Source organism: Saxophila tyrrhenica (assembly GCF_035928015.1).
Source record: "Saxophila tyrrhenica strain CCFEE 5935 chromosome Unknown scaffold_26, whole genome shotgun sequence".
Lineage (NCBI taxonomy): Eukaryota > Fungi > Ascomycota > Dothideomycetes > Mycosphaerellales > Extremaceae > Saxophila > Saxophila tyrrhenica.
The window spans coordinates 92,667-112,155 of record NW_027041758.1 but is presented as its reverse complement, the minus strand read 5'-3'; the positions used below and the strand labels follow the sequence as shown (position 1 = coordinate 112,155).

The window sequence follows — 19,489 nt, the reverse complement described above, 5'->3', positions numbered from 1 at the left end:
GAGAGCAGTCGGAGGTGGCGGACTGGATGTGAGGGAGGAGGATAGCATTGTCTGCCGTAGGCGACCGATCCAGCATTGCAGAATTGCAGTGATGGATGCGATTGAACATGGACAACACGGCTTCTCGAAGTTCATCAAATTCGCATAATACTACACTTCACTTTTCCGTTCCCAGACCACCAGACCACCAAACTACTAACACCCCTCTTACCGCTCAACCCCCAACGCCCTCCCGTCCTCACCATCACCCCCTCACAACTCAACATGCCCCGTTTCCTTGCCCACCTCACTCTCCGGCTCCGCGCCCTTCCCTCCCCCAACCCTCCCCTTCTCCTTAGCCACATCCTCCCCCACACCCACACTCCTCGGCGCCTTCCCCTCTCCCTCCCCACCCACAAGCACATCCACAGTCTCCTGCTGAACACCCTCAGCCTTCGTACCCGCGAAGCTCCCATCGCGCGCACTGGCCCCCAGCCCTTCCTCGGGGACTTCCGGGGGATGCTCCTCACCCTCCAGATTGATGCCGTCGGCTACCTCATTCCCCGCTCCGTCGACAAGACGTGTGCGTGTTTCATAGCGCGTGGAGAACGAAATCTGCCCCTCCAAAGCGGCGACTTGTTCGTCGTTCAGTAGATTGCCGTCTTCATCTCTATACTCGATTTTCTCCTCCACTTCGCCGGCATTGCCTACGGCGCCTGCGGCTCCACCGGCGCCGGGCGTGACGTGAACGTCTGCTTTGGGGTCGTCGGCGACGGGGGGCGCAGGGCCGCCTTGGGCGGCTTGGGTGGTGGGGATGGCGTTGGAGAGGGCGGGGGTTAGGGTTGCGTAGTGGGAGTACTGTTCAGTCAGTTAGCAGGGCTCGTGGTGCTTGGTTCCCGGGTGAAGGCAGGCGAGGGGGCTTCAGTCGATGTGATCAAGCCCTCGTCGTTCACCGCAGCGGTGAGGGGCGACTCACCGACTCAGGGAAGTTGTTGCAGTCCCAGTCCCAGGTATTAAACAGCTTAACCCGCTGACACTCGCTCTTCGTCCACATATTCCCATACGCCAACGGCGCATACAGTCCAAAAACCACAACACTAGCAGCAAGAAAGATCGTGCCACCAACCATACCCACGGCGGGCACATCCTTCACCCCCTTCACACTAATCCTCCCTTCGCCAAAGCGAGCAACGCGGAACATCACAAAGTCCCACACCTGACACAGCGCCATGACCGCAAAGAACAGGGCGGGGAAGTAATGGTGCAGGAAGAGCTGGCGCTGCATGAGGAAGAAAGGGAAATAGTGGAAAGCCCAGCCCAACACACTCTGTCCAATCTCGTAGTCGAAGCGGCGGAAAGTGTCGTGTGCGTAGTCGTCGCAGGATCGCTGCCAGCGGAGCACGGAGAGGCCTTTGAAAGCGACGTACACTGCGATCGCGGCCGTGGAAGCCCACCAGATCAATGGGTTGCCTTGGAGGTAGATCTGTCGGTTGTCTTTGCCCCAGAAATTGATACCACGGCGCAGGACTGGCCATGAAGGAGGTCGGGAGTCCCAGGCATGGCTTTCGACGAGGCCGGCGTTGGTGGTCCACATGACTTTCTGCAGTTCCCAGAATTTGCCAAAGAAGCCTGGGTTGCGGTAGTTGACCTTCTCGGCGTCTTCCTGCAACTGCGGGTGCTGATTGCTCTCGACGTACCAGACGGAGTTGGGCAGGGTACCTTGCTTGGCACAAGTGACTTCCTGCTGCTCGAAACCCCAGTCGGGGAGCTTGACTTTGTGGCTGAAGAGGACGCAACCGGTCATGACGTGCACGAGCTTGAACTTGGTCTGGATAGTCCGTAGACGCTCTTTGGCGGCCTGGCCGTCGGACAGTTTCGGGATGATCTCGAGACGGAAGAGGTCGTTGGCGTCGCCTTCGAAGCCCTGGTAGCCGTATGCGGAGACTTCGTTCTGCCATTCGGCTTCCGTGACGGGCGGGCGGACGTCGTGGGAGTGCAGGCGGCGGTCGGAGGTGAGGTGGTAGAGGCGGATGAGGGAGCCGTCGATAATGTTTTCCGGGCTGAGGTTGTCCCAAGCCAAGGGGCCAGGGAATGAGGTGTTACCAGTAGGGTCAGTAGCGAAGTCGAGGGGCTGCGTCTGGTTTTCCAGCAGCCAAACGTTGTTCTCGTCTTTGTGTGGGTAGAGCGTAATCTGCTGCTGCTTGGAGCCAGTCGGGTACATGTGCTGGTGGGAGTGAAGGTAGCCGCCTTGGGTGTTGTGGTGACGTAGGGAGATGCGGGAGCCGAAGGCCACATCGGCCGGCACATCGGCCATACCTTTGGTGTTGAGGGTGGACTGGAACTCGCTAGACATGAAGCCATCGCCATCGCCTGGGTTGACGAGGCAGAGGAAGTGGATGGCGAAGAGGGCCATGTAGAAAGTCGCCGGGATGACAATGAGACAGAAGATGCGGGCGAAAAGGTGCTTGAACCAGATGCGGAGGGTGACGTTGCGAGTGTCACCGAGCAGGACCCAGAGTTGAAGGGCGGTCAAAGAACCGACCCAGGCGATAGTGAACAGGCCAACCCACTTGACGCTGACCGTTGCTCCGAGACAAACACCAGTAGCTGCCAGCCAGAACCACCAGCTGGCGGTGAAAGCGTTCTTCGGCCCAAGCTCGTTCTGGTTCGTGAAGCTGGTCCAGCTCAGTGCCGTCAATGCAGTGAAGATGACCAGCGGGCTGTCCAACAGAATCAACCTCGACTGCGTGACGAGCCCGTTCTCGAAGACAATCAATCCAGCGCCCATGCCTGCTGTGAACGTCCTGCACCCGACAGCCTTCAAGCTCAAGAACATGGTCGGTACGGCCAGAACACCACAGATCGCCGGGAGCAGCCTCATAGCCACATATGGTACTCGGGGCTCCAAGTAGTCCTTTCCAATGTCCTTGAAATCAAACTCTCCATCAAACCCGGCCAACCATCCCGCCAAAGTGATCAAGAGCTTCGCCAGGGGAGGGTGGACGTCCATGAAGAACTTCCCCTTGATGTACTTGCTGGCGAAGCCTCCAAAGTGCACCTCGTCGAAAACGACGCTTGAAGGCTGGTAGATGCGGAACAGGCGGACGAAGAAGGCGAGGATCGTAATGGCGCCGCAGATCTGCCAGGCTGAGGAGGAGAGGTTGAGAATGTTGGTGTTCTTGACACCAGTGGAAGTGTAGTCGTAGGAAGGGTATGGTGGTTTGTGAGGCGAAGACTGGACCATTGTGGGCTGTCTGGGGGCGCCATTGGCAGTCTTCTTCTGCGCTGATTTGGGCGCCATGTTGGCGGTTGTCTCGAGGGTTTGGTGTTTCTACGAGGCTCGCATGCAAGTGTCGTTGTTGGTTTCGTTCAATGTTTCGTCAAATGGATCATTGAAAGGGTTGATCAAGGAGAGACATTGAAGAAAGAGTGGTAGAAGGAGGTGTATAGCTGGTAGCACGAAGCCGCATTTACTTCTCGTGTCGTCCCTTCGCTACGTGTCGACACTATTTTGGAACAGGGCACCTCCTAGCGCCCGCAGTATCAGCGGATAGATCCGAGCTAGCGTACATGTATCTCGAGAGCAGCTTCAGATCTTCTTTGCGACTCCAACCACCACCGCAGCACACCGCGCTGCACCACCCCCTACCTCCGCCTATTCTCAACATAGTACAGCAAACATGGCCGCGACATCCACCCCCGTCGACGGCGCGCCCAACGACAACTCCAACGCCCCCAACGTCCTCGATGAAATCTCCGCCAAAGCTCCCGCCGGCACCATCCTCCCCCCTCGCAACATCCGCGACATCATCGAGAAGACCGCAGGGTACGTCCACCGCAATGGCAAACACTTCGAAGATCAGATTCGCCAGAAATCCGGCCAGACTGGCAAAATGTCCTTTTTGGACCCCGAAGACGCATATCGCGCATACTACATCTGGCGACTATCCGAGATCACCGAGGGTCGCGGCACGAACATCAGCGCGGGACGAAAGGCGGACGAGGTAAGCTTTGCAGGGCGAGAGGAGCGGAAGGGGCCAGAGAAGCCGGAGGAGTTCCAGTTCAGTGCGCGCATGCCGAACATCTCAGCGCAGGATCTGGAGATCGTGAAGCTGACGGCGATCTTCGCGGCTAGAAACGGGAGGACGTGGATGAACACGCTCAGTCAAAGGGAGATGGGCAACTTCCAGTTTGACTTTCTGAGGCCGCAGCACAGTTTGTACCAGTTCTTTACAAGGCTGGTGGATCAGTATACGGACTTATTGCAAGGTGGAGAGGTTGATGGTGGGCGGCCGCAGAAAAAGAGGATCAGTGAGTTGGAGGCCAACAGCACGAATCGCTTCCGCATTTTGGAGAGAGCGAAGAAGAGGGCAGAATGGGTCAAGTACCAGGAAGCACAAAAGGTGGAGCAGGAGGAGAAGCAAGAGAAAGAGCGTGTCATGTACGCGCAGATCGACTGGCACGACTTTGTGGTAGTCGAAACCGTGACCTTCGATGAAGCGGACGAGCACGCACAGCTCCCCGCCCCTACCACCCTCAACGACATTCAATCCCGCAGCCTCGAGCAAAAAGCAGCCTGGGGCAACGACCCTGGTCGTCGCATCGAAGAAGCTATGCCCGGCATGGACGACTACGAGAACTTCTACAACCAAGCACCCCAAGCACCTCCAGCGCAACAACAACCCGCACCGCAGCCCTCTCCCCAACCACCACCTCAACAAACCCAAGCCGAAGAACTCGCTGCCGCCCGCGCCCATGCCCGTGCCGCCCAAGAAGCCGCCTCCGCACGCACTCCGACCCCCAACAGCCAAAACAACATCCGGATCCGCCAAAACTACACTCCCGCGGCCCTCAACCGCAATAAAGCCGCGCCCAACACCTCCCTCTGCCCCAACTGCCACCAGAGCATACCCAACGACGAAATGGCGCAGCATCTCAAGATCGAAATGCTGCACCCGGAGTGGCGGGATCAGTATAAGATTGCGCAGCAACGCTCCTCGACGACGAACTTGTCGACAGCGGATGTGGCGAGTAATTTGAAGAGGTTGGCGAGTCAGCGGAGTGATGTTTTTGATCCGGTGACGGGGCGGGTGCTGGAGGGTGGGGGTGGGGGGAAGAGGGTCGAGGTTGAGCAGGGTGTGCCTGGGCAGCAAGGGCAGCAGCAAGGGCAAGGACAGGGTGAAGGGGAGGGTGAGAGGAGTCGGGATGTGCAGGAGCAGATCAGGGCGATTCATGAGAGGGCGAGGAATGGTTGAGGGAGGAATGGGACGTGAAGATAAAAGCTACTAGAGAGAAGTTTTGCGAGTGCTGATCTCTCTTGCGACCGTCGAAGGTACGCCCTCATGCGACAAACCGCTTCAAGCGACGCTCCTGCCCTGCTGCTCTGCTGCCGCGCCACAGCCTGCAGAGGTTGTCAACCGCTCTACTACGCCCAGGGGGACAGAAGCCGGCGAATGCTCGAGGCTCCCGCGCGAATCTGGCTACCGTGCCCGGCGTTCACTCAGCCTCGACAGCCGTACAAAACTCCTTAACCTTCAGGCTCCTTTCCACACGACTTCCTTTTTCCTCTCATCATCCCTTGCGACATACCGCATCAAGCGACGCTCCTGCTCCCGCACCACAGCCTGCAGAGGTCGTCAACTGCTCTATTACTCCCAGGAGGAACAAAAGCCCACGAAGGCGTGCGCCTTCTACGCGCAGTTGGCTACTTTACCCGGCTTTTGTACAGCCTCGACAGCTGCAAAACCCACATTGAACCCCAAACCCCCCGTCCCTTCTCCGTCCCTTCCCTCCCCCTCATCCCCATCACCTACCCAAAACAAAAGACAAAAAGAAGAAAGCCTCCTCAGTATTCGTGCCTCCCCCCTCTTCTGAGAGTCTCAATGGGAGTGCGCGCTTGTCACAGCGAGGCAGATTGAGATCCCTTTCCCATACTGCAAAGACCAAATGCACTGGGCGCCTTGTTTTCTTGTTCCCTTTTGGGGTTAAGGATGGCGGGGCGCTGGCTTGGGGGGAGGGGACAGACAGCGCTTTTCTCTTCTTTGGATTTGCGATTGTGACCTCCAGATGATCAGGGTGGGCAGGGAACACGTTTAGCTGGTTGCGGAGCGTGAGATGTATATGAGGGAGGGAAAGGATGGTTGATGAGATCGAGCGCGGGCTTGCTGATGCTGTTGTGGTGGTCGGGAGACGTTTGGTGTTTTGATAGTTCGCAGTGACAGACTCGCTTGAAGCTTGTATGCGTAGCGGTTCTGCCTGCCTAGCTACGCATACATTAGGGAAGTCTACGTTCCAATCATCAAATTGGCCGGGAGAATGCTATCGCTCGACGCTGCTGACTGCTTCGGTGACTGAATGGGTTCTGTTGGGCAAGGAGACATGGGGAGTTGGAAGTTGGAGGAACAAGTGAAGGTATAGCGTGATCGAGACGTCAATGATATCGTGCCATCGTTTTTAAAGACTGACATTCGCGCCCAGGGTATCATCGCGAATCATTCCAGCATAACTCCCCACCCACATCGCTCGCACCGCAACCCTCCCTTCTGCTCAACGGCCCTCCAACCGGTCGTCTGCCCCTCATACTCCAAGCCTTCCTCCACAGCCACAGACACCACCCACCTCCCTTCCAAACGCCGGTGTCACTGCGCCGCCATACTCTTCCTCAACTGCCTCTCCCGCTGCCCCGCCTGCAACTCCAACCGACTGACCGCATAGCTCAGTCGCTCCTTCTTTTGCCGCATCTGCTGCATCTTCATCTCCTCTTGCGCGCTCAAAGCCTTCCCGTCAGCTCCTCCTACAGCATCCTTCGTCCCGCTCGCTCCTGACGTCGCTGACGCGCTTCCCCTCGCGCCAGAACTACTGCCTCCAGCGTAGGAGGAGCCTCGTAACCGCCCTTCTTGCAGTTCAGCTTTCGCAATCAACCCCTTCTCCCTCCGCTCCAACCTATCCAAATAAGTCTCCACCCTTCCCAGTAGCGTGTCAACCTCCGGCTGTATCTCCGACAGCAGCCCCTCCTGCGCGGCCAGCAACGAAGGCTCCGACACGAGCTCGAAGTGACGGGTCCTTTGGAGAACGCGGGCGAGACGCGGGTAGTCGGCCACCCCGGAGTCGAGGATGGAGATGCTGGAGTCGAGGAGGTGCATGCTGGAGCGCAGGGAGGAGACGGAGCCGGCGAGAGCGGAGGATGTTGAGGATTCCATTATGGCGTAGTGTTTGTTTTGGATTTACCGTGGTTCCATGGTCTGCGTGGTAGGGTGATGGAGGTGGTGTTGATGTTGACGTGAGGTCGGGAGGGAAGCCGAGGTTTTGCCGTTGGAGCTCCGGGTTTGCCCTGAGGGCGACAATGCGAGCTTTCTTTGATTGACAGCCACAATACAACCCAGACATCTCCATACAACAAGAAGAACGTCAATATGCCTGGTCTACTCGGCAAGAAATTCCCAGCGCCAGTCGGTGAGCACAGGTTCCAGCGCAGCTACGCTTGAGGCACAAAGGACTGACGATGTGACAGCGCGGCCAATGTGGCCATTCTACGCCGCCGGTACGCTCTCACACCTCCCCCACCCCTTGAAACTCGACTTCGCGAGCGTCAAGAGCTAGTTCAGAATGTATTGAAGGGCAAGCTAACGGGTACACAAGGCCTCATCATCGCATACGGCGTCAACTCCTTCGCGACGGTGCTGAGTAACAGTACGTTCTGCCCACCACGCCTTTGCATACCCGCCGTTTCCTGCTACAGAATAGCGCGGAAGCTGGAGGGGGAGTACAGTGGGTGAATACTGATATTGGGATTCTACAGCCGACGAATACAAGAACGACCCGCGGAACCCGGCGGCGAAGAGCACGGGGGGTGCTGGTGGTGGGCATTAGGAGGAGGATGTGTGAGGGAGCGAGCGAAGATACGAAGGCCGGAGAAGAGCGGTTGCGGTGGGAGAGAGGGATGTGGCATACTACGGGGAGGAGATGAGGTGGATGAGGTGGAAGAGGCTCGACTGGCTTGAGGAAGGGAGGAGGTGTACATATTAGAGCTGCTGCAATTGAAGGCACTTGATACGACTGCTGGACTCTACTCTTCTCTCGGTTGTGATGAGGTATGGAACATCGAGGTGCACTGCTTGGGGATTCGGGGCACAGAACGATACCTTACGGTAGGTCTACTTCATGCGCCGGCACTTGCTATGCGAGCATGAAAAGAACAGCGTCTTTCCTGGCCTATGATCACACCCTGTGCAGCTTACCACTGGACCGCGATATCCGGTCGTCTTTCTTCAGCATCTATTGCTCTCCGTTACATTGGCTCAGACTGACTTCGGACATCCACCGGCTGACTCTCCTTCGATCTTGAACATGTCTTGCAACACCTCGTAAATCGAAAGCTGTCAGATCGAGCATTGTTCTGGAAGCAAGGGATAGCTCTCTGTAATTGCTTGCCCGATGTTTCGGGTAGCACAAGCATCTAGGCCAGGCTAGGGAGATGGGCGAATGGGACGTTACACCGTGGCATTGCATGTGGGATTACAATCAATCCATAGTGACCGGCAGTGCTATCGAATGCATCCATGTACTTCACATCCTAAGCCTTGTACACTTCACCTCTACATCAGTGGCAGCACACGCACCCGCCGACAGCCGCTGCCATCTGTACCACCTCCTCGTCCCGAATCGGAGCAGCCTTGCGCCTTTCGAACTTCAGCAGACAAAGGCAACTGAGACTGCCTGCAGTGGTTCGCCTCCGCTTTCGATCTTGATATCAGCCACGAGCCATCCACCCTTTCCCAGGCTGATGAGACAGACTTCACCCTGACGGCAGCGAGAACCAGAACCAAGGTACGTGATCGAGCGGTTTGCACTCAGAGTCGGAAGGGGGTGTGTGACCTGCTATTCTCGTGATTGCGATTCACATTCACGGGCGGAAGTTCTTTGTTTGCTGCGCTTGATTTGGCGTTTCAAGTTCACATTCACCGACAACATCACCTTGCGGTTCAGACTCACGGAAAAGAGCGTCGTGGTTGCTGCGGCATTTGCAGAATCAAGGTCACTGCCCGCCAAGCCCCAAAGCGGCCCAACTCGCGCTAGCCTCTTACCGCCTTGTCTGCTCTGCTCCGCTTGCTCACCTCTGCCCTTCACAGCTTCTGCACACAACAACACACCACAACCACCTCACCCGCCCTCCTCCGCGCCGCCGATCCACTACCGACGACCCCACCGCTCGACAGAGCAGCCTTATCAACCACTCCGGCGGGCACAGCGGACGAGAAATCCTCACTTCTGAGGTCCCTCCGAGAGATGACGACAATGGTTTGTTCAGCCTTCCCTTCACATCACCTTCACTTGGGCATGGCACTTGGGGCAGCGGGCATGGCAGAAGGAAAAGGAACACATCATGAGAGTGAACACATGCTGACTCGAATAGGATCTCCGCGTGGGGAACAAGTACCGTATCGGCCGCAAAATCGGCAGCGGCTCGTTTGGCGACATCTACCTGGGTATGCATGAATGAGCCCAGATCGACACGTCTGACACCCACTGACTTCACCTCCAGGCACTAACATCATCTCGGGCGAGGAAATCGCCATCAAGCTTGAATCCGTCAAGGCCAAGCACCCTCAGCTCGAATATGAGGCTCGTGTCTACAAATCCCTCGCCGGCGGTGTCGGCATTCCCTTCGTACGATGGTTCGGAACAGAATGTGACTACAACGCCATGGTGCTTGACCTGCTCGGCCCTTCACTCGAAGACCTGTTCAACTTCTGCAACCGGAAGTTCTCGCTCAAGACCGTCCTCCTGCTCGCCGATCAGCTCATCTCCCGAATCGAGTACATCCACGCCAAGTCGTTCATCCACCGCGACATCAAGCCCGACAACTTCCTTATGGGCATCGGCAAGAGGGGCAACCAGGTCAATGTCATCGACTTTGGGCTGGCGAAGAAGTACAGGGACCCGAAGACGCACTTCCATATCCCGTACCGCGAGAACAAGAACTTGACCGGGACAGCGCGTTACGCCTCGATCAACACGCACTTGGGTGTTGGTAAGCATATCTTTTCCGTCCGGTTGTCATGTCACGCTAATGCAGTTCCAGAGCAATCCCGCCGCGACGACATGGAGTCTCTCGGATATGTCATGCTTTACTTCTGCCGTGGCTCTCTCCCATGGCAAGGCCTTAAGGCGGCGACCAAGAAGCAGAAGTACGACCGCATCATGGAGAAGAAGATGACCACACCCACCGAGGTGCTCTGCCGTGGCTTCCCGAACGAGTTTGCCATCTACCTCAACTACACCCGCAGCCTCCGCTTCGACGACAAGCCGGACTACTCCTACCTGCGCAAAATCTTCCGCGACCTCTTCGTGCGTGAGGGCTTCCAGTACGACTACGTGTTCGACTGGACTGTCTACAAGTACCAGAAGAACGCCCAAGCAATCGCCCAGGCTCAGGGTGGCCAAGCTGCCGAGGAGCCAGAAGAAAAGTCCAACCGTCGCACCAACCAGGCTACTGGAGGCGGGACTGGCGCCAGTGGGTTGAACGACAAACGCCGCGGGCCCGTCAACCCCAGGACAGAGGGCACCGGAATGTGAGTGCATCAACATGACGCTGCCCTCCCATCTCCCGTCCTGTAAGGCGCCTTCTCCTCTGCGTTCAATTACTTTACCGCGCGCATTGAGGAGGCTAGGAGACTTTTGCTAACTTGTGTGGTTCCAAGCAGGCAACTCCGTTCGAGCAAGCGCGGCGGTGCGGACCAGAGTTACGGCTACTGAGGGCGGTCACGCCAACGGCAGGGCTGTCACATAAGCACTCAACAACTTCAACACAACATGTCGACCCTTCGAAACGAAATCCTTCGATCTGACTCTCCTTCCTTTGGACTGGACGCAGCGGCGTTGGATCCTCGAATGACCGGGCCTCGGCTCTTCTTTCATCGGTATCAGTGCATCTAGTACAACATGGCTGCAAGGTTTTGTTTCGCTTCTCGTGCATGCTTGTCGGTGGTTAACTTTCCACTGCACTCGCACGCACATTCAGGGGAAGCGGAATGAGAGAACATCCTGCGGCCATCAGCAACAGCATGCATTCAGGCTACCTGGCAGTGTCACTCGGCAGGGTTTTCGGCAGTTCTTCTTAGAAAGCTGGGTTCACCTGCAGGCTCATCACACGGCCACAACAACTGACCATTCTCCTTTGCGCGCTGGATCGTTACTACGCTGGACCTTCATCGACATCACACCCCTCGAACATCGATTATCGAGACCGGAATGCAATAGGCATGACGGCGACACACGAAGCAACATCATACTTCATCAGCACCACCTCTTTCCTTGGGCGTTTGTTTGCGGCTGGGACTTTTTAATGGTACGTTACACTTCTTCGCAGCAGAGTTATCTGCGGGCGGCGGCAGCAGTTGGGCGGAGGGGGTGAGGCGTGGGGAGGTAATGAGGGAAAGGCGAGAGGGGTGGGTGGCGATGGCTGTGGCGGGTATGAGAGTACCGGTTGATGCTATGGACGGAAAATTTGGAAGAAATTGGAGAGAGGCAGAGTTCTGTAGTCCAAAGGTTGTGCTGCTTAATTGCTTGTTCTTGCTGCGATGGTTGCTTTGATTGGCTTGGTAGTGTGAATTGGAATCGTCTCACACATTTTGGCTTCTCATTACAATCGTCCTATAGGCCATGTCCACCGTGCAATGTTGTCGGAAGGGGTGTCATCTCGTAAGAGGCTTTCACGTGCCAACGCGGCAGAAGCCAAGATCTCGCGTGCTTCATCTCGTCATCTTTGAACTTTTTGATCTGCTATTCTTCTCATCTTCATACCATTGGCGGCGGCGGCAATGTATATACGAGCCATCCATCCATCGGTATGCACATCTTGTCGCCTCCGAACGTCCATTGTCGCGAAGCAGTTGGCTCGGAGGAGGGGGGGACGATGCCTCTCCTCTACCTCATTACCCGTCGCGACCAATCGAACAGCATTGCGAACCCAAGCGCAACCTCATGCACGAGCGCAGCCACAAACTCGCCCCTATACTTCCGCCGTTCCGAAAAGGCAGCAGCACGAACGACCAGCAGCGGGAACAGAAGCAGGAGAAGCTGCGTCAGACGAAGCTCTCCTCGCGGCGGCTCAGGCGCGCCAGTCGCCCACCGAAGCAGCGATCAAAGCGCGAGAGGAGTTCGGAGATGCGCTGCCGGAGGGTTTGTTGGGGGAGGAGGCGTTGAGGGTTTATGAGCGGTTGTTTGGGAGGGCGGTTGTGCTTGAAGAGGGGCTTGAAGAGGGTACGGGGGTAGAGGAGGGAGGGGAGGAAGGGGAAGGTGCGGTAGGGACGGGTGTGTTGGTGGAGGGGCGGGAGGGGTTGGAGGAGGTTGTGTTTGACGAGGAGGTGCTCGAGGATGAGATGGAAGAGGGAGAAGGTGAGGTTGAGATAAGGGAAGGGAAAGAGGGATGGAAGGAGTTCGTGCCGAGAGCGGGCGATGAGAGGGTGGTCGAGGATATCAATACTGCGTTCGCGGAGGGTGGGGAAGGATGGGAAGGCGAGCTAGGGGCTGCGGAAGAGGAAGAGGACGAATCGTCTCAGCAGCGCGCCCACCCTTTGACACTCGCCAACCGCTTCGGAACCTCCCCTTCTACCCTCGCGATGCCGCAGCACAGCCTCGTCGATCCTATCATGAAACAGCTCGCCGGCACAGCCAACGTCCACCTCGAGCAAGCAGCCCATCGAGCCTTCGGCGGCATCGGACTACCGTACAGCACGTCTACGCCTTCGCACGGGAAGACGATGCAGCAGAAACCCATTGGACTGGATGCTTCGCAGAACAAGATGACGGAGATGGAGGCAGATGCGTTCATGGCTACGCTTGTTCCCGGGATGTACGCGAGTATCATGAGCGTGCTTGTGGAGACGAGGAAGAGGCTGGGAAGTGCGTGGGCGGAGGAGCTGGTGAGGAAGGCGCAGGCGGGGGAGTTGAGGATATTGGATGCTGGAGGGGCTGGGGCGGGGATACTGGCGGTGAGGGAGATGATTAGGGCCGAGTGGGAGCGGATGCACGAGGAGAACAACAGCCTGGGGTCCAACATGGGTCTGGCAGAGGCGGACGGCAAGCTAGGAGGAGCAAGCGCCAGCCCACCCCTAGGCATCGCGACCGTCCTAACAGCCTCCGACACCCTCCGCCACCGCTCCAGCCAACTGCTCGAAAACACCACCTTCATCCCCCGCCTACCAGACTACCTACACACCGAGTCCGCCTCCCAGCGCGGGAAATTCGACCTCATCCTCGCCCCCCACACGCTCTGGCAGCTGAAAGAAGACCACGTCCGCAAATCCCACACGCAAAACCTTTGGTCCTTGCTCTCCACGTCCGGCGGTTTGATGGTGGTGTTGGAGAAAGGCATCCCGCGCGGTTTCGAGCTCGTCGCTGCGGCGAGGAATTACTTGCTTGAAAGTCGGATCGCTTCGCCGCATGATGCTGACAGTAGCAATGCGGCTCAGCGCAGCGTCTACGCTGGCGTGGATATACCGGGGAAAGAGCAGGGAATGATCGTCGCGCCTTGCACGAACCATCAAGCCTGTCCTATGTACGTCCCACAAGGAATGGTGAAGGGACGACGGGATATCTGTCATTTCGCACAGCGGTATGTGCGGCCGGGGTTTTTGCAGAGGATTTTGGGTGCGAGGGATAAGAATTGGGAGGATGTGAAGTTTTCTTACATCGCGATGATGCGGGGACGGGATTTGAGGGAGTCGGAGGTTGAAGGGGAGATGGGGGTGGTGCAAGACGACGCAGCGACCGGACGGGCGTTTGAAGGGTACGGGATTCCCAACCTTTCCGCCCCCGACTCTGACTCGGCGGAAACTAGCAGCGCACGGCATGATGAGGTCCCGCACTCCCTCTCCCTCCCCCGCGCCGTCCTACCCCCTCTGAAACGCCGCGGCCACGTCGTCCTCGACCTCTGCACCCCCTCCGGCACGCTCGAACGCTGGACCGTGCCGCGCAGCTTCAGCAAACAGGCCTTCAAGGACGCGCGGAAGAGCAAATGGGGCGATATCTGGGCGCTTGGGGCGAAGACTTCCGTCCCGCGCGATCCGAAGGTTAAGAAGCGGAATCCGAAGAACGAGGGGCATATGGACGTTAAGGGTAAAGCTAAGACGAAGAGGATGGATGTGAGTGATCGGAGTAAAGTTCAGTGGGATAGTGATGAGTTTGGACGGATCGTGGGGTTCGAGCCTACGGATGATGGGTTTGAGCGCCAGCGAGAGAAGGAGAGGGAAGGGGAGGGGATGAGGGAGGGGGTGAGGGAGGCGAGGGGTGGGCTGATGAGGGGAAGAAGGGTGAAGGGGGTGAGGGATAAGAGGGATAAGAAGGCTAGTGGGAGTGGGAGGCGAAGGTGGAGTGGAGATGGGGGTGAGGAGTGAGATGGGGATGTGCATGAAGTGCCTTGCGATCTGGTTGCGCGGTATGCTCTTTGTCTCGCGATCGCCACCGACTTGAATACCCCCTGCCGCACCATGGAAGTCACTGCTGCCCGCGAGGGTGACGACGAGAACCGCTGCAGATTGAACGTCGCCTCGACGCAACTACTGGAGATTCTCGGAAGAAGCTCAAGGTGTGTCATGGGATCTTTCGAACGGTTCGGGACTGCAGGAGCTGTGCAGCCTTCACCCAAGCCACTCACCTGGACGGCGGAAGAAGCGGCAGCGCTTGCATCTGAGGGGGACTGCAAATCTCCTGCTGGACCGCCTCGAATGCCGTGAGCGTAAACCTATAGAAACGCTAAGTCGGACCGCTGGACCGCCCACGCTCGTACTAGCAGCCTTTCACTCCATTGCAATCTACAATACCCTACGATCAGGCTGTTCTAGTCCTGCTGGCCCGATGTGGAGGACTGTCCTACTACAAGAGCAAACACTACAACCTCAATATACCTCGCCAAGCGTTTTATAACATCACACCCCTGCAGTCATAAAATTCTCCGATTCGGTGACATTGAAAAGCCGGGGCTGGCGTCTGGGGTACTGGGGCCGTGGCGAAGCGTGTTGCGACTTCAGCCGATTCGAATATATTGGGACCGTCTCAAGAGCGTGACACACCCTCTAAATGACATCGGCGTCATAAAAGCTTCCAAGCGAGCCTGCTGAGACTCGCGCTTGACGTTTTGCTTGGTACTGGAGCTTCGAACCGCCGGAATCTTAATCTAGGGATATTGGAGTGGTAGGTCTGGTAGGTGCTTGCACGACCTTGAGAAACGTTTGCCACAAGTCATGCGCTCTTTTCTGCATCGGAGGTGGGCTGTTCGTGGTAAGGACGAGCTTCATTTCATACTACATCCTTATTGTTTCGACAAGAGTGAGGGTGCCATCATTGCATCCACCGGGCCGTCGTGCCTCATCCAGACGCTCGAGACTTCTCTCAGATCAACTATATAAACAAGGTAGGACGTCTGAAGAGATCTCCTCCTCTCTCACAAGCCCGCTGTTCCATCACACCCTCTCTCTTCAAAACTTTGGTTGATCCAAGGAACCTTCACTCCTTCTCCAAACGATCCAACTTGTCGCCTGTCTTTGAGAGATGGCCAGCATGCAACGATCACTCGCCTTGACGGCTCTCGCTTTTGGCGCTGGCGCCTGGGCTCAGCAGGCTGGTACTTCTACCGCTGAGAACCATCCGAGCATGCCGTGGGATCTGTGTACTGCTTCGGGGTGTACGGAGCAGAAGGGGTCGATTGTGTTGGACTCGAACTGGCGTTGGGTATGAGAAAAGTTCACCAAAGACCTAGGCAATTGCTTACGGTTTCAATCAGGTGCACAACGTGGACGGCTACACCAACTGCTATGATGGTGCGTCCCTTCTTCGGCCCCTTCTACGTCGCATCGATGCTTATGACCATCCACAGGCAACACCTGGAACGCCGACTACTGCCCCAACAACCAAGCCTGCGCAGAGAACTGCGCCCTCGACGGAGCAGACTACACCGGCACCTACGGCATCCAAGCCTCCGACGGCTCGCTCACACTCACGCTCAAACCCGGCTCCAACGTCGGCTCCCGCGTCTACCTCATGGCCACCGACGACGAGAACTACGAGATGTTCAAGCTCAAGAACAAGGAGTTCACCGTCGACGTCGACGTTTCGAACTTGCCGTGCGGGTTGAACGGGGCGCTGTACTTTGTTTCGATGGCGGAGGATGGGGACTTGTCGGCGACGAATAAGGCCGGGGCGAAGTATGGGACGGGGTATTGTGACAGTCAGTGTCCGCAGGATATCAAGTTCATTGATGGAAAGGTGGGTCTTCTGATCGTTTATGCGGTGGGGTGCCAGCTGACAATGCTTTCCTTAGGCCAACGTCGATGGCTGGACTCCTTCTGATGGAGACCCAAACTCCGGCACAGGCAACATTGGCGCTTGCTGTGCTGAGATGGACATCTGGGAAGCGAATAGTATCTCGGCTGGTGAGTTTCTGGCACAAGCACCCTCTCATTGTCATCCTGGCTGACTGATCTTAGCATACACGCCCCATCCCTGCGACGGCAATGGTTTGGTAGAGTGCACCAGCGACGCCGAATGCGGTGTTGGCGACAACAGATACAAGGGAACCTGCGACAGGGACGGCTGCGACTTCAACTCGTTCCGCTTGGGCAACGAGAGCTTCTATGGTCCTGGCGATATCGTTGATACTGGAAGCAAGATGACGGTCGTTACCCAGTAAGTCTCTGCATCTGCAGTATTACACACCCTCCCACGCATTCGCCGAACACTGCTAACACTCTATCACCCACCAGGTTCATCACCTCTGACAACACCGACACCGGCGATCTCACCGCCATCCGCCGCGTCTACGTCCAGGGTGGCAAAGTCATCGCCAACAGCCAATCCGACGTCGCCGGCATCGACAAGACCAACGAAATCACCTCCGCCTTCTGCACCCAGCAAAAGGACGTCTTCGGCGACACCAACTCGTTCGCCGACAAAGGCGGCCTCGCGAAGATGGGCGACGCCATGGCGGACGGCATGGTGCTGGTGCTCTCGATCTGGGACGACTACACCGCTGGGATGAGATGGTTGGATGCTGAAGCGTACCCGGCTGATGCGGATCCGAGTAAGCCTGGGATTGCGAGGGGGACTTGTGCGGTGGACTCGGGGGTGCCGAGTGAGGTGGAGAGTCAGTTTGGGGATGCCAGTGTGACTTTCTCGAATATTAAGTTTGGGGCTATTGGGTCGACCTACAGTTCGTGAGGGTACTGAAAGAGGGATGGATGGGTCGCTCGTTCGGTGTATCGAAATAAACTTCCTGGCAAGTTCATATGGCCTGATACATCAATCACCAGACATTACTATTGATGTGTCGAGTCTCACGAGCTTGGGCAAAGGTGGATCAAGTACTTTGGCCGCCTGCATATTGTCTTCACTTCCATATACCTCGTATCTCATTGACATTCGACTCCATCTACAGAACATGTCCTCGTTGAGCTCAAGTAACATCATTCTCTAACACCGTACATCTGCTCCCAAGGTCATCTCAATCTTGGGGACGCTCCTCCTGAGCTTCGGACGTGAGTGAAGGAACTGGCAGCTCAAAGTCAAAAACCACAACTCTTGGATTGATCCTATGTACGGCAAAACCACGGGTCCATCCCAATTGCCATTACCCGTTCATCCATTCTGCGAAACAGCGAAGACATGCAGCCGAAATACTCTACTGCTCTAGACTTCACTGCCTCTGTCGGAGAAGGCTGCAACACCTCCATCTTCCAGACAACTTGTACAGGCCGATCTGCTGGAAAAGCACCTAGGTCAGCGTAAAGAAGGAGATGCTCGCTTCGAGAGCTGTAACACCTCGTGACAGATGTAGATGAAGACTTGAAACAGCCTGTTGTACGATTCACTACCTGAAACAGTTCAGCCACGCTGCATTGGAGGGGATTGTTCATTATGTATGCCTTGGTGTCCTAATGCTCCGTCAAGATGTATATTTCTACAGTACTTCTAGCCCTTCTTGCGCTCCAATACTGTATCTTACTCACTCACTTCTTTCTTTTCCAGCAGTCTGGCACTGCGACATTTCTTCCCTTTCGACACTTTCGCTTCGCTGACCGTATTCCCTCATTTTCGCATCGCAACCATGAAGTTTGCTCTGGTCTCCGTGCTCCCTCTGGCTTCGGCTGCTGCTCTGCCAGCGCTGGCTCCAAGGCAAAGCTACTTCAGCTTCGGGAACGCATTCTCGACGGGTCCAGTCGCCGAAGACTCCTTCATCCGCCAATCTACTACGACGCTCGTCCTGCCGGACCTGCAAAGCCCACACACTGGCAACCTGGGCCTGTGGCCTGGTGTCGGTACCAAGTTCCCAGACAGCGACCAGGACGGTCAGCTTGTGCAGGGTCTTGCGATCTCCACCGTCGGTTACGGGTGAGTATGCAGTCTTCATCGAAGAAGGCAACTTCGTGGCTGACAACGGAGAGGTCTCCTTGCAACTTTGATGCCAACGAGGTGAAGTGGTGCATCACTGCCAGCACATACGATGGTATTGTCTTTCTTGGCCCCCCGCGAGACCTCCGAAAATACTAAGTAGCGATCTCCAGGGAGCCAGCAGGACGGCGACGTCGTCGCTGCTGACCCAGGTGACCACGTTACTTACGATTGTGAGTTGAGATTGAGACCACTTGCGGTATACGTTCCATTGCCACTAATGCCTCTCCAGACAAGTACAACGACGCTACCAAACAAATCGACCAGACTGTCTCCGTGAACGGCGCAGTCGTCTCGACGCTGTCTACAACGAGCGGCGTGGGCGCGGGCTGGGGCACAGGTAAGCTGCCTAAGTTCAAGCAATACACTTCGCAAGAACCCGGATTGCTAATGCAGACTACTCATCAGCCATGGAATGCCAGCAAGCCAAATGCGGCACTGTTCCCGAGCATCACTATGTCAACACCACCTTGATCATGGATGTTGCCGACCCCAACTACAGCCAAACCCTCGGGATGACTGGCGCTTCTGGCGACCTTGTTACCGATGATGGCGGCAAAACCTGGACTGTCGCTGATATCAAGATTGAAGAATATACTTACACTTAGCTGGGTATAGCACTGTGAGCAAGGTGTGGCGGTCTGGCTATGTGGCCCGTTGAGTCGTTTACTTTGCGGGAGGTCGTTTGCAAGATGATGTACATAGCGGGAGAACTGAAAAGGCTTTGTCGGTTTGAGTTATGGAAATCTTCTCCCAAGCTCATCGAAGTTGACAACGAGACGTGCGTGGCCGTAGTCGCAGTACTGGGCGAGCCCGTCATAGAAATAACGAACGGCTGATCGAGCTGCGGTACCCGTTACGAGGCCAAGACCAGGGTGGGCTCCGCTCTGTGTTGCCGAAGGTAGTTGGTGCTCGACATCGTCCTGTCGACCAATTTACGTGCGTGACCGGTTGACAACATGAGATCTCATCGCTTCCAGGAAGCAGACCAGGCAGGACATGTCTTCGGCTTTTGCGTGAACGGCAGAAAGACATCATCGGGGGAAAGTATGCTGGAAAGAGAGGT

At 56.6% G+C, this 19,489-nt stretch overlaps 7 protein-coding genes across 7 annotated transcripts; 5 read left to right on the top strand and 2 right to left on the bottom strand.

Moving 5' to 3' along the window:
- Positions 1-252: 252 nt before the first annotated feature.
- On the bottom strand, positions 253-3,280 carry PMT1 (Dolichyl-phosphate-mannose--protein mannosyltransferase 1; the record flags this gene model as incomplete). The annotated part of the gene is made up of 2 exons (XM_064807952.1): positions 253-837; positions 956-3,280. 2 exons carry the CDS (start codon positions 3,278-3,280, stop codon positions 253-255), a joined length of 2,910 nt encoding a protein of 969 aa, XP_064653856.1.
- Positions 3,281-3,659: 379 nt separating this feature from the next.
- On the top strand, positions 3,660-5,234 carry PRP21 (SF3a splicing factor complex subunit; the record flags this gene model as incomplete). The annotated part of the gene is made up of 1 exon (XM_064807951.1): positions 3,660-5,234. The coding sequence occupies one exon, from the start codon at positions 3,660-3,662 to the stop codon at positions 5,232-5,234; it is 1,575 nt and encodes a 524-aa protein (XP_064653855.1).
- Positions 5,235-6,617: 1,383 nt separating this feature from the next.
- SPC19 (DASH complex subunit spc19) lies at positions 6,618-7,178 on the bottom strand (the record flags this gene model as incomplete). Its single annotated transcript, XM_064807950.1, has 1 exon — positions 6,618-7,178. One exon carries the CDS (start codon positions 7,176-7,178, stop codon positions 6,618-6,620), a length of 561 nt encoding a protein of 186 aa, XP_064653854.1.
- A 2,095-nt stretch (positions 7,179-9,273) lies between these two features.
- HRR25_1 (serine/threonine protein kinase) lies at positions 9,274-10,554 on the top strand (the record flags this gene model as incomplete). The annotated part of the gene is made up of 4 exons (XM_064807949.1): positions 9,274-9,276; positions 9,392-9,464; positions 9,521-10,009; positions 10,055-10,554. 4 exons carry the CDS (start codon positions 9,274-9,276, stop codon positions 10,552-10,554), a joined length of 1,065 nt encoding a protein of 354 aa, XP_064653853.1.
- Positions 10,555-11,798: 1,244 nt separating this feature from the next.
- RSM22 (37S ribosomal protein S22) lies at positions 11,799-14,714 on the top strand (the record flags this gene model as incomplete). The annotated part of the gene is made up of 2 exons (XM_064807948.1): positions 11,799-14,364; positions 14,395-14,714. 2 exons carry the CDS (start codon positions 11,799-11,801, stop codon positions 14,712-14,714), a joined length of 2,886 nt encoding a protein of 961 aa, XP_064653852.1.
- An 814-nt stretch (positions 14,715-15,528) lies between these two features.
- LTR77_010730 (uncharacterized protein) lies at positions 15,529-17,193 on the top strand (the record flags this gene model as incomplete). Its single annotated transcript, XM_064807947.1, has 6 exons — positions 15,529-15,708; positions 15,761-15,797; positions 15,854-16,242; positions 16,298-16,409; positions 16,464-16,662; positions 16,740-17,193. 6 exons carry the CDS (start codon positions 15,529-15,531, stop codon positions 17,191-17,193), a joined length of 1,371 nt encoding a protein of 456 aa, XP_064653851.1.
- An 886-nt stretch (positions 17,194-18,079) lies between these two features.
- Positions 18,080-19,031, top strand: LTR77_010729 (uncharacterized protein; the record flags this gene model as incomplete). The annotated part of the gene is made up of 5 exons (XM_064807946.1): positions 18,080-18,363; positions 18,417-18,478; positions 18,537-18,596; positions 18,656-18,763; positions 18,832-19,031. The coding sequence occupies 5 exons, from the start codon at positions 18,080-18,082 to the stop codon at positions 19,029-19,031; spliced, it is 714 nt and encodes a 237-aa protein (XP_064653850.1).
- Positions 19,032-19,489: the final 458 nt, after the last annotated feature.